At 45.7% G+C, this 13,940-nt stretch overlaps 1 protein-coding gene across 1 annotated transcript in view; it reads left to right on the top strand.

Annotated features, from left to right (window-relative positions):
• SDCBP (syndecan binding protein) overlaps positions 1 to 13,940 on the top strand; it is a 70,781-nt gene that overhangs the window by 35,761 nt on the left and 21,080 nt on the right. The window contains exons 2-6 of the mRNA XM_075353250.1: positions 3,862 to 3,923; positions 4,714 to 4,798; positions 7,278 to 7,378; positions 9,053 to 9,214; positions 9,299 to 9,474. Coding sequence (XP_075209365.1) covers positions 3,873 to 3,923; positions 4,714 to 4,798; positions 7,278 to 7,378; positions 9,053 to 9,214; positions 9,299 to 9,474 — 575 coding nt within the window. The 5' untranslated portion in view covers positions 3,862 to 3,872. The remainder of the gene's footprint in view (positions 1 to 3,861; positions 3,924 to 4,713; positions 4,799 to 7,277; positions 7,379 to 9,052; positions 9,215 to 9,298; positions 9,475 to 13,940) is intronic.

The following is a 13,940-nucleotide window of genomic DNA, read 5'->3' as shown; positions in this document are numbered from 1 at the left end:
GCTATTAATGCTGTCCTGGACTCTGCGAGCCGTACGGCGGTTGCAGCCGCCAATTCGGTGGTACTCCGCAGGGCCTTGTGGCTACGGGAATGGAAGGCAGATTCTGTTTCCAAAAAGCGCTTAACCAGTTTGTCAATTTCTGGCGACCGATTGTTTGGCGAGCGTTTGGATGAAATCATCAAACAATCCAAGGGAAAGGATACATCCTTACCCCAGCCCAAACCAAACATACCCCAACAGAGGAAGGGGCAGTCGAGGTTTCAGTCCTTTCGGGGCGCGGGCAGGTCCCAATTCTCCTCGTCCAAAAGGCCTCAGAAAGATCAAAGGAACTCTGACGCATGGCGGTCTAAGTCACGTCCTAAAAAGGCCACCGGAGGTGCCGCTACCAAAGCGGCTTCCTCATGACTTTCGGCCTCCTCACTCCGCATCTTCGGTCGGTGGCAGGCTCTCCCGCTTTTGCGACGCCTGGCTGCCACGGGTAAAAGACCGTTGGGTGAGAGACATTCTGTCTCACGGTTACAAGATAGAGTTCACCTCTCGTCCCCCGGCTCGATTCTTCAGGTCATCCCCGCCTCCCGAGCGAGCCGAGGCTCTTCTGCAGGCGCTGGGCACTCTGAAGGCAGAAGGAGTGGTGGTCCCTGTTCCTCTTCAGCAACAGGGCCACGGTTTTTACTCCAACTTGTTTGTGGTCCCAAAGAAGGACGGGTCTTTCTGTCCTGTCCTGGACCTGAAACTTCTCAACAAACACGTAACGACCAGGCGGTTCCGGATGGAATCCCTCCGCTCCATCATCGCCTCAATGTCCCAAGGAGATTTCCTTGCATCGATCGATATCAAAGATGCTTATCTCCACGTACCGATTTGCTCCAGAGCACCAGCGCTTCTTGCGCTTCGCCATAGAAAACGAACACCTGCAGTTCGTGGCACTGCCGTTCGGCCTGGCAACAGCCCCACGGGTTTTCACCAAGGTTATGGCTACTGTAGTAGCGGTCCTCCACTCTCAGGGTCACTCGGTGATCCCTTACTTGGACGATCTCCTGATCAAGGCACCCTCTCAAGAGGCATGCCAACACAGCCTCGACGCTACCCTGGAGACTCTCCAGAGTTTCGGGTGGATCATCAATTTTCCAAAGTCAAATCTGACACCGGCCCAATCGCTCACATACCTTGGCATGGAGTTTCATACCCTCTCAGCGATAGTGAAGCTTCCGCTGATCAAGCAGCGGTCACTACAGACAGGGGTACAATCTCTCCTTCAAGGCCAGTCACACCCCTTGAGGCGCCTCATGCACTTCTTGGGGAAGATGGTGGCAGCAGTGGAGGCAGTTCCTTTCACGCAGTTTCACCTGCGTCCTCTTCAATGGGACAGGAAGCAGACGTCCCTCGACAGGAACGTCTCCCTCTCTCAGGCGACCAAAGCTTCCCTTCGGTGGTGGCTTCTTCCCACTTCATTATCGAAGGGGAAATCCTTCCTACCCCCATCCTGGGAGGTGGTCACGACGGACGCGAGTCTGTCAGGGTGGGGAGCGGTTTTTCTCCACCACAGGGCTCAGGGTACGTGGACCCAGCAAGAGTCCTCGCTTCAGATCAATGTTCTGGAAATACGGGCAGTGTATCTTGCCCTGAAAGCGTTCCAGCAGTGGCTGGAAGGCAAGCAGATCAGAATTCAGTCGGACAATTCCACAGCGGTGGCATACATCAACCACCAAGGCGGCACACGCAGTCGGCAAGCCTTCCAGGAAGTCCGGCGGATTTTGATGTGGGTGGAAGCCACGGCCTCCACCATCTCTGCAGTTCACATTCCAGGCGTGGAAAACTGGGAAGCAGACTATCTCAGTCGCCAGGGCATGGACGCAGGGGAATGGTCCCTTCACCCGGACGTGTTTCAGGAGATCTGTTGCCGCTGGGGGGTGCCGGACGTCGACCTCATGGCGTCCCGGCACAACAACAAGGTACCGACGTTCATGGCACGGTCTCAAGATCCCAGAGCTCTGGCGGCAGACGCCTTAGTTCAGGATTGGTCGCAGTTTCAGCTCCCGTATGTGTTTCCTCCGCTGGCACTGTTGCCCAGAGTGTTACGCAAGATCAGGGCCGACTGCCGCCGCGTCATCCTCGTCGCTCCAGACTGGCCGAGGCGGTCGTGGTACCCGGATCTGTGGCATCTCACGGTCGGCCAACCGTGGGCACTACCAGACCGACCAGACTTGCTATCTCAAGGGCCGTTTTTCCATCTGAATTCTGCGGCCCTCAACCTGTCTGTGTGGCCATTGAGTCCTGGATCCTAGCGTCTTCAGGGTTATCTCAAGACGTCATTGCCACTATGAGACAGGCTAGGAAACCAACGTCCGCCAAGATCTACCACAGGACGTGGAAAATTTTCCTGTCGTGGTGCTCTGCTCAGGGTTTTTCTCCCTGGCCTTTTGCCTTGCCCACTTTTCTGTCCTTCCTTCAATCTGGACTGGAAAAGGGTTTGTCGCTCGGCTCCCTTAAGGGACAAGTCTCAGCGCGCTCTGTGTTTTTCCAGAAGCGCCTAGCCAGACTTCCACAGGTACGCACGTTCCTGCAGGGGGTTTGTCACATCGTTCCTCCTTACAAGCGGCCGTTAGAACCCTGGGATCTGAACAGGGTGCTGCTGGTTCTTCAGAAACCACCATTCGAGCCAATGAGATATTTCTCTCTCACGCCTTTCGCAGAAAGTGGTTTTTCTAGTAGCAGTCACTTCACTTCGGAGAGTGTCTGAGCTAGCAGCGCTGTCATGCAAAGCCCCTTTCCTGGTTTTTCACCAGGACAAGGTGGTTCTGCGTCCGGTTCCGGATTTTCTCCCTAAGGTGGTATCCCCCTTTCATCTCAATCAGGATATCTCCTTACCTTCTTTTTGTCCTCATCCAGTTCACCAATGTGAAAAGGATTTGCACTTGTTAGATCTGGTGAGAGCACTCAGACTCTACATTTCTCGTACGGTGCCCCTGCGCCGCTCGGATGCACTCTTTGTCCTTGTCGCTGGCCAGCGTAAAGGGTCACAGGCTTCCAAATCAACCTTGGCTCGGTGGATCAAGGAGCCAATTCTCGAAGCCTACCGTTCGGCTGGGCTTCCAGTTCCCTCAGGGCTGAAGGCCCATTCTACCAGAGCCGTGGGCGCGTCCTGGGCTTTGAGGCACCAGGCTACGGCTCAGCAGGTGTGTCAGGCGGCTACCTGGTCGAGCCTGCACACTTTCACGAAACACTATCAGGTGCATACCTATGCTTCGGCGGATGCCAGCCTAGGTAGACGAGTCCTTCAGGCGGCGGTTGCCCACCTGTAGGAAGAGGCCGTTTTACGGCTCTCTTACGAGGTATTATTTTACCCACTCAGGGACTGCTTTTGGACGTCCCAATTGTCTGGGTCTTCCAATTGGAGCTAGAAGAAAAGGAATTTACGGTAAGTAAACAAAATTCCCTTCTTTTTTTTGCTTCCTCCCTGACACAATATATGTGGTATGATCAGCCCATGTCCTTGCACGGTCAGGCACCATTACACAGCACATAGCAGGGGCACATGTATAAGATTCTCAGCACAGGAACATTTTTTTTTTTTTTTTTTAAATGCATTCAATTGCGGAAATTGTTGTTATTCCAAGATCTATTGGGGAAAAATGAATTTTAACTTTGTTTAATACCCCACTTTACAATGTCCTTTGTCCCGGACAGGCTGAACTGGTTCTATGGGACAGGTCTTGAGTGCTTTTACGACACACAATGCAGAAGATATTTTCTGTGTTAGTTGAAATATATTTTATTGAAATCACATTTTGGGATTGTGCACTTGATACTTAAGACTCCACTTACAATAATGGCTTTTTAATTTCTTGCTCTTTTCAATAGGAGGATCAATAATGTCTTTGTATCCATCACTCGAGGATCTTAAGGTCGACAGAGTCATCCAGGTAGGGAGCATTCAGCTTTAATGTCAGCGAGGTGCGGCAATGTGTGATATCACTGAGATGGGCTCAGCTGATTCTGTCACTACAGCCACCCTACAGATTGTGCTGATGTGGGGGTCACTAGTCTACATGTCCCATACACATTCTACACTGACCTAGTACAATTTCCAGCTGGTATGAGTGATAAAGCCTCGTCTGCTAATGATGAGCTCTGGGCTCGCACTGGACACTGCTTTACATGGCTCCATGAGAAACCTTAGTAAAGGCCGGGCCTTCTGTAAGGAGAGAATAGAGCGCAGTGGACGGGGGCCAACGTCTGGCTGAACAACTGCGCGTCCTTGTGAATACAGGAATGTTTGTATCCCGGCAATCCCCCTCGGACTGGTAAAGTGGACCATTAGTGTATTTTCTGGGACCCTTTTTAACTCTTAATGGATTGATTAGTCCTACATTAGTAATGTATGACTGTCTGAGGAGCTGTATTCCTATATTAAGTGGACAGTGACTGTTTTTAGCTCGCCAGCTGACTTGCCTCCATTTATCTCCGTTTGCTGATGAGCTGGAAATGTCTCCCTCCCCCACACGAAGTAGAGGCAGAGCTGCGTGTGAGGCATTTGATTTTATTCCCCCTTGCACTATACTAGATGAAGGCTAAAATCTGATGTGAAATCTAAAGCAAGTAATACGCAATGTTATTATGAGAAGTAGTGAGGATGTGCGCAGAACGGGGTCAGGTGACGCTTGTAGAGAAGTGTTTAGATGGTTTATTAAAAACTGTTCTACTTTTTTTCAGGCACAGACTGCGTTTGCGACAAATCCAGCGACTCCAGCAATATTATCGGAGGCTGCAGCGCCGTCTTCTGCATCTCAGTATGGAGGTAGTATCAAGTCTGGATGATTTATCACGTTTGCATGATTTACAGCTCACCATTTAACTTGGGTAGAAGTAAGCTGCGCAGGTCAGTCATCCAAACCCACACCCAGACTTTCATGCATCTGAATAGGCTTGAAAAAATAAAGGCACATTTTGAAGAATCCACTCTATGTGGCTGTACAGTGGAGGGAAAAAAGTATTTCGTCAGCCGCCAATTGTGGAAGTTCTCCCACTTAAAAAGATGAGGCCTGTAATTGACATCATAGTTAGACCACAACTATGAGACAAAATGAAAAAACAAATCCAGAAAATCACCTTATCTGATTTGGCAAGATTTTATTTGCAAATTATGGTGGAAAATATTTAGTCAATAACAAAAGTTCTAGTTATAGCCTTTGTTGGCAATGACAGAGGTCAAACTTTTTTCTGTAAGTCTTCATAAGGTTGGCACACACTGTTAGTGGTATGTTGGCCCATTCCTCCATGCAGATCTTCTCTAGAGCAGTGATGTTTTGGGGCTGTCACTGGGCAACACTGACTTTCAACTCCCTCCAAAGGTTTTCTATGGGGTTGAGATCTGGAGACTGGCTAGGCCACTCCAGGACCTTCATATGCTTCTTAAGAAGCAACTCCTTCATTGCCCTGGCGGTGTGCTTGAGATTATTATCATGCTAAAAGACCCAGCCACGTTTCGTCTTCAATGCCCTTGCTGATAGGAGGTTTGCACTCAAAATCTCACGATACATGGCCCCATTCATTTTCATGTACATGTATCAGTTGTCCTGGTCCCTTTTCAGAGAAACAACCCCAAAGGATGATGTTGCCACTCCCATGCTTAACAGTAGGTATGGTGTTATTTGGATGCAACTCAGCATTCTGTCTCCTCCAAACATGAGTTGTGTTTCTACCAAACAGTTCTACTTTGGTTTCATGAGACGATACGACATTACCCCAATACTCTTCCAGATAATCAAAGTGCTCTCTAGCAATCTTCAGATGGGCCTGACATGTACTGGCTTAAGCAGGGGAACACGTCTGGCACTGCAGGATTGGAGTCCCTGGTGGATAGTGTGTTACTGATGGTAGCCTTTGTTACGGTGGTCCCAGCTCTATGCAGGTTATTCACTAGGTCCCCTGTGTGGTTCTGGGTTTTTTTTATTCACCATTCTTGTGATCATTTTGACCCCACAGGGTGAGATCTTGTGTGGAGCTCCAGATCGAGGGAGATTATCAGTGGTCTTTTGTGTGTTCCATTTTCTTATTATTGCTCCCACAGTTGATTTCATCACACCAAGCTGCTTGCCTATTGCAGATTCAGTGTTCCCAGCCTGGTGCAGGGCTACAATTTTTGTTTATGGTGTCCTTCGACAGCTCTTTGGTCTTCACCATAGTGGAGTTTGGACTGTGACTGTTTGAGGTTGTGGACAAGGTGTCTTTTATACTGAAGTTCAAACAGGTGTCATTACTACAGGTAATGAGTGGAGGACAGAGGAGCCTCTTAAAGAAGAAGTTACAGGTCTGTGAGATCCAGAAATCTTGCATATTTTTAAGTGACTACTTATTTTCCACCATAATTTGCAAATAAAAGCTTGCCAAATGAGACAAGGTGATTTTTCTGGATTTGTTTTCTCATTTTGTTTTATAGTTGTGGTCTATCTATTGTCAGTTACAGGCCTCTCATTGTTTTAAGTGGGAGAAATTGCACTATTGGTGGCTGACTAAATACGTTTTTTTCCCCACTGCATGCAATATAATTTCTAGAAACCTCTGCCTTTGTGTGAACTTGGGCTGCTCATGACCTGATACGCAACTAGACTATGTAATCTTTCTCATTACCATTGATGGTGGGAAGTATTGGTGTCTTCTAGAATCTGGAAATTGTCCGCCCTATAAAACAGCCCTCAGTGATGCTAGACAAACTCTAGTAAGGGAATCGGTCAACAGGTTTTTGTTACTCCATATGAGAGCAGTAGATACAGAGACTCCAGTTGTATCTCTGTCACTTACTGGATTGATGGTGCAGTTCTGAGAAGAAAAAAAAAAAAAATCTTAGCTCAGAAAGTGATATCGCTGAAATCAGGCTCTCAGCCCCCATATCGTACTGTTCTCGGATTACATAGCTCAGAGATCCCCCTTTAACTGCTTTGCCTCTCTCCCATTGATTGTCGTAACGTTTGACCTACACTATCCAACCACGTATTACATGGGTATCTATATTTCCCACATGCATAGTTGGTCGACCAGGTTTATAAAGATAGTGGTGGTGTCTTGTATTGTCTTTATGACAACTTCTGTCTATTTGAAGTGGCTTCTTAAAGGTGTTGTCCATTACTGGTGACCTTCTGATTAATTGCCTCCATGTGCTTCAGTTACTCGTAGAATTATGGCATAAAGAATATCTGATTTATATTTATAATAAAATAGTGAGGGAATTTTCTGCTATTTCATAAAAAGCTGAAGTAATATTCCCTCGCTTTGTTTAGGATTGTACCCGAAACTGTACCCAGAGCTTTCTCAGTATATGGGATTAAATCTGAGTGAAGATGAAATACACAAGAATATGTCCATGGTGCCTTCGGCTGGGGTGAGTACATTGTAACATACTTTTCTTATTGTATGGCCTCCATAGTAGTGATGGGTTCACCCATCACTACTAAAGTTCAGGGTCCGTACTGGACACCTAGTGTCCATGCATGGACCTCGAATACTGACTTTTCACGGAAGTCCATTTTTGCTTTTCAGGTCCGGTCACCCAGAGAAAAGAAGCAAAATTGGGATTAAAGCAGGACAATTATACTTTCCAAGTTTTCACGTGGCTATCACACTTCTTTTAGGCCTGCTCATGAATATTCACTGACTCTCCCGACCACCCTCTCTGACAGTGTCTGTGATTTGTTGCAGTCAGATTGTCGATGTCTGTGGTTATTCTCTCACTAGATGCCTGGGTCCCAAAGTAAAGTGTAAATATAAATTGAAGAAAAAAAAAGGCATAGAGTTCCTCATATTTTTCTATCCAGCACAAATAAAGTAGACAGTTGGAGGCTGCATCTCCCAGCTGTGTGCGTTATCTTGGCTGTGTATCAAAATATGAGGGACCCTATGTGGGGTTTTTTTATTTTGAATTATATAAAGTTTAAAAAGCAAGGCATCCTCCCCCCCCCCCCCCCCCCAATTTTGATACTCTTCCAAGACAAAGCAGACAGCTGGGGACTAGTTCTCAGGCTGGGGCAGGCCCATGGTTATTGGACCCTCTCCAGCCTAAAAATAGCAGCCCGCAGCTGCCTCAGAATTGGCACATCCGTTAGATGTGCCAATTCTGTCGCTTACCTGGCTCATCCTGATTGCCACCGCTTGAGAGCAATCGGGGTACTATAAGGGGTTAATCACAGCTGTGATTTGTCAAAAAATTGTACCTGCCACAAAACCCTGGATTGGTAATTGGATATGAAAATACGGGCGACCTGACTCCATTTGTCTCCTATTTTTATTTGTTTACAGTCTTCTTTGGTTGTTTGCCCCTCACTAGCTGTGTGGTTCCCAGTCAGAAGGTGGGTGGGGGAAGTGGTGAACATTCATAAGGTTTAAAGAGCGACCCAGAAGCAGTGTGACAGCCTTGTGGAGACTCTATGTATATTTGTCCTGTTTTAATCCTGTTTTGCTTCTTTTTGCACCCCCTAGGACTTGCTAACACTTAGTGGTGGATTTACACACAAGATTTGTTAGTTTCTTCAGAAAAAAAACCCAAAAATACTTCTATCTGATAATGATTCTGAATAACAAATTTGAATAGATTTTTGCGGGGGATTTTAAGAAAATAAATTAAGAGCAATAAATGTTAACATAAATATTGACTCCCCCTAAGTTTGGACAAGGTAAATGACATAACGGAATGTGAGACATTCCAGTGATGGTGGGCTGCATCAGGAGACTTGTTCGGCTAGGTCAGTAAAGAGGTCAGATTGTGACTATTAGCTTCATGTAAGTGACTTGCTCCAGCGCTGCTATTCGGGGTTCCCATTGGAGTTCAATTTTTCTTGGATTCTGGTAGAAATCCATTTGTATTGCTTGCCGAAGAGCATGTATAAGTGAGTCCAGCCTAACCATGTGGGAGACTTCCATCAGTCATTGCTTCCTTTCTGACATTTTTCTTGCAGAAACTTGGGATAGATGGAATTTGTTTGTTTACCATTTAACCCCCAATGACTTTCTTGTAAGCTTCAGACATTTCCTTTTTAATATCATCTTTCCAATTATCCAGATGCAGATAGCCAGACCATCAGCAGTGAATAATATGGTGGCTCCTGTAAGCGGAAGTGATGTTGGAATCCGCAGAGCCGAAATAAAGCAGGGCCTTCGGGAGCTGATACTGTGTAAGGACCAGGATGGAAAGATTGGTCTCCGCCTTAAGTCCATTGACAATGTAAGTTCTGGATCTGTCAGTCCAGCATTTAGCCCAGATTTGGTTGTTTCAGCCCTCCTTGAATAAGTTTATTTTATATTTCAGGGTATTTTTGTGCAGCTCGTACAAGCCAACTCTCCAGCCTCTTTAGCTGGTCTCAAATTTGGTGACCAAGTTCTGCAGATCAATAGTGAAAACTGTGCTGGCTGGAGCTCCGAAAAGTCTCATAAATTTCTGAAGCAGGCTGCAGGAGACAGAATAAATATGGTGGTTAGAGACAGGTGGGTACAAGGATTGTCTGCTAGAACCCAACAGAAAGGAAATATACTACACTTCTAATTTCTTTTGGATCCACTACTGGAGTTTGCACCAAATTAAGCATTAACCCCTTAACGACCCATGACGTACTAGATACGTCATGGATCGTTTTCCGGTAAGCCCCGCCCCCTGCCGCCGGCAGGCGGCGGTGATCGGCGCACATATCAGCTGTTATCAACAGCTGATATGTGTGCCTGCTAGCCGCGGGTGGAATCGCTTCCACCCGCGGCCATTAACCCCTTACATTTCGCTGCCAAAGTCTTGGCAGCGATATGTATATGGGCGCCGCCATTACAGTGACTTACCCCGCCCCCGCCGGAAGTCACGTGACATGATCACGTAACTTTCGGCGGTTGCCATGGTAGCACAGGGTCATGTGATGACGCCTGTGGCTAACATGAGTCACTTCCTCTCAATGCCGGAATACAGCCGGCATTGAAAGTGAAGCAGCAAATCTGCAGTTCTCAGCTCTGTAGCTGAGATCTGCAGATTGTGCAAAGCGATCAGATTGCTGATCGCTATAGCCCCCTAGGGGGACTAGTAAAATAAAAAAAAAAGTTTTAAAAAATTAAAAAAAATAAAAAAACCTAAAAGTTCAAATCACCCCCCTTTCACCCCATTGAAAATTAAAGGGTTAAAAAAATAAAAAATACACACATTTGGTATCGCCACGTTCAGAAATGCCCGATCTATCAAAATATAAAATCAATGAATCTGATCAGTAAACGGCGTAGCGGCAAAAAAATTCCAAACGCCAAAATTACGTTTTTTGGTCGCCGCAAATTTTGCGCAAAATGCAATAACAGGCGATCAAAACGTAGCATCTGCGCAAAAATGGTACCGTTAAGAACGTCAGGTCAAGACGCAAAAAATAAGCCATCACTGAGCCTCAGATCCTGAAAAATGAGAACGCTACGGGTTTTGGAAAATGGCGCAAAACGTGCGCCACGTTTTTCGGACAAGCTTGTGAATTTTTTTTAACCCCTTAGATACAAGTAAACCTATACATGTTTGGTGTCTACAAACTCGCACCGACCTGAGGCATCATACCCACACATCAGTTTTACCATATAGTGAACACGGTGAATAAAATATCCCAAAAACTATTGTACAATCCCAGTTTTTTTGCAATTTTTCCGCACTTGGAATTTTTTTGCCATTTTCCAGTACACTATATGGTAAAACTTATGGTTTCATTTAAAAGTACAACTCGTCCCGCAAAAAACAAGCCCTCATATGGCAAGATTGATGGAAAAATAAAAAAGTTACGCCTCTCGGAAGAAGGGGAGCAAAAAACAAAAACGCAAAAACTGAAAGTGCCCGGGGGCTGAAGGGGTTAAAGGCCAGTTCCAGACAGGTTTATTATGGGTTGTGTGCTTATTCACATAGCCATTGTAGTCAGACGCTGGCATGTACAGCAGGACTGCTGGTGATTGAAGCCGTCAGTTCAAGCCCTTAGATGTGCAATCAGGCCAAAATGTGCATCGTAATGCCTGTGATCTGACCAAAAACTGCTGGTGTTGATGCCTAATTGGCTCTTATCACCCTCTTCCAGTGATTCATTTCTGTCCATATTGATATAGGATTTTCTTGTTTTTAAGACATGCTATACATTTTTTTTTTTAACTCAAAAACGCAGGTAAAAAAAACAGATGTGTGCGGACAGCAAAAATGAAAACTCATAGACTTTGCTGGGGAAGCAAAGTCCTGCAGTTTTGAGGCCAAAAACGCACTGTGCGCACATAGCCAAAGAGACTAAACAATGTTTCACTTAGATTACTGGCTGCAGCCGTTCTAATACAATCAAAGATTTAAGATTTAAAATGTAACAGAGCTGTGAGAACTGCCCCCGCGCACACCAGGCTTTCAGTGTATATTTCTGTAGACAGACACTGCTATCAGAGGGGGGTGGATTCTGACCTGAACTCGCACCCTTCTGGGTCTGACTAATGATAAAGATAGGAAGCTTAAGCTAATATTGCAAGTGAACAAAAACACACTTTGTGATAAGAGACTCAGGGCTGAATTCTCTGCTTTAAGGCTATGTGCGCACGTTGCGTTCTCTGCAGTGCGGAAAAGAACGCACGCTCTGGCAGACTGGACACTGCGTTTATAAAATAAAATGCATCCACAACGCATGCATTTTGGATGTTTTTCCATGCGTTTTGCATGCGTTTTGGATGCATTTTTGACAGTGCGTTCCCGCGGCAATTCAGCTCTGCTACATGCCGGCTGACGGCCGACAGACAGTCGCGCGATGAGAATGAACTCGGGTGAACTGCACCCGACTTCATTGTCATACTGCAGCTCTGTCTGTGTGTGGCGTCTCGATTTATCATCTTCACCGCACACATCCCGACATTACCGCCGACATCCCCGCACACAACCCGACACTACAGCCCTCATCACCGCACACACACCGGCATTACCTCAGTGACGTCCCCGATGACAGCGCGATTCACTTCAGTTGCTGCGTGGATCTGACAGGAGCGGCCGTGTTCTACTGTCGCTCCTGTCAGCTTCATGTAGCAGAGCTGGATGTGTTGCGGGACCTCTGGATTACGCCGGACCTGGAGGGGTATTTGGGGATTTTAATAGTGGTGAAAGAGGGTTTTTTTTTTTTTTTTGTTTTTTTTACTTTTTATTCCAAATGATTTTTTCGGGTGTATGTGTTTATTTACTTTCACTTACAGGTTAATTATGGAAGGTATCTCGGGGAGACGCCTGTCATGATTAACCTAGGACTTAGTGGCAGCTATGGGCTGCTGCCATTAACCACTTATTACCCCGATTGCCACCACACCAGGGCAATTCGGGATGAGCCGGGTAAAGTCCCGGGACTGTCGCATGTAATGGATGCGGCAATTCCGGGTGGCTCCTGGCTGATATTGTTAGGCTGCGGGGCTGCCGAACGATTCCCTTTTATTGTTTAGATTTGTATTATTTTGGAGCAGCATTCCGCAGGTGGTTTATTTTTGAGTAAAGGAAGTTGAAACATGTACACACAGATTCCTTAAATTTAAAAATTAAATTATATATAATATTTACATACGTGTGTGTGTGTGTGTGTGTGTGATATCTATGCATTACAGTTCAAAAGTTTGGGGTCACGCAGACAATTTGTCTTTTCCATGAAAATCATACTTTTATTTATCAAATGAGATGTATAATGAATAGAAAATATAGTCCAGACAATGACTAGGTTAGAAATAATGATTTTTACTTGAAATAATTTTCTCCTTCAAACTTTGCTTTTGGCACAGAATGCTCCTTTGCAGCAATTCCAGCTTTGCAGACGTTTGGCATTCTAGCTGTTAATTTTATTATGTAATCTGGAGATATTTTACCCCGTGCTTCCAGAAGCCCCTCCCACATGTTGGATTGGTTTGATGGGCACTTTTTGCGTACCATATGGTCAAACTGCTCCCACAACAGCTCAGTAGGGTTAAGATCTGGTGACTGGGCTGGCTACTCAATTACAGATTAGAATACCAGCTGCCTGCTTCTTCAAATGCATGAAATAGTTCATGAATAATTTGGAGGTGTGGTTTGGGTCACTGTCCTGTTGTAGGATGAAATTGCCTCCAATCAAGCGCTGTCCACAGGGTATGGCATGACATTGCAAAATTGAGTGATAGGCTTCCTTATTCAAAATCTCTTTACCTTGTACAAAAATCCCACTTTACTAGCATCAAAACAACCCCAGACCATCACATTGCCTCCACCATGCTTGACAGATGGCGTCAGGCACTCTTCCAGCATCTTTTCAGTTGTTCTGCGTCTCACAAATGTTCTTCTGTGTGATCCAAACACCTCAAACTTCGATTTGCCTGTCCAATAACACTTTTTTCTAATCTTCCTCTATCCAATGTCTGTATTCTTTTTGCCCATATTAATCTTTTCCTTTTATTAGCCAGTCTCAGATATGGCTTTTTCTTTGCCACTCTGCCTTGAAGGCCAGCATCCCGGAGTCGCCTCTTCACTGTAGTCGTTAATACTGGCTTTTTTTGGTACTATGTAATGAAGCTGCCAGTTGAGGACCTGTGAGGCATGGATTTCTCAAACTAGTGACTCTAATGTACTTGTCTTGTTGCTCAGTTGTGCAGTGGGGCCTCCCACTTTTCTTTCTACTTTGGTTAGAGCCTGTTTGTGCTCTCCTCTGAAGGGAGTAGTGCACACTGTTTTAAGAAGTTTTCAGTTTCTTGGCAATTTCTTGCATGGAATATCCTTCATTTCTAAGTACAAGAATAGACTGTCGAGTTTCACATGCAAGTTCTTTTTCCGGCCATTTTGAGAGTTTAATAGAACCAACAAATGAAATGCTCCAGATTCTCATCTAGCTCAAAGGAAGGTCAGTTGTATAGCCTCTCAACAGCAAAACTGTTTTCAGCTGTGCTAAGACACTTGCACGAGGGTTTTCAAGGGATTT

Source organism: Anomaloglossus baeobatrachus, chromosome 6, assembly GCF_048569485.1.
Source record: "Anomaloglossus baeobatrachus isolate aAnoBae1 chromosome 6, aAnoBae1.hap1, whole genome shotgun sequence".
Taxonomy (NCBI): Eukaryota; Metazoa; Chordata; class Amphibia; order Anura; family Aromobatidae; genus Anomaloglossus; species Anomaloglossus baeobatrachus.
Note: the sequence above shows the minus strand (reverse complement) of the source record. Positions and strands in the feature narration are given on the sequence as shown.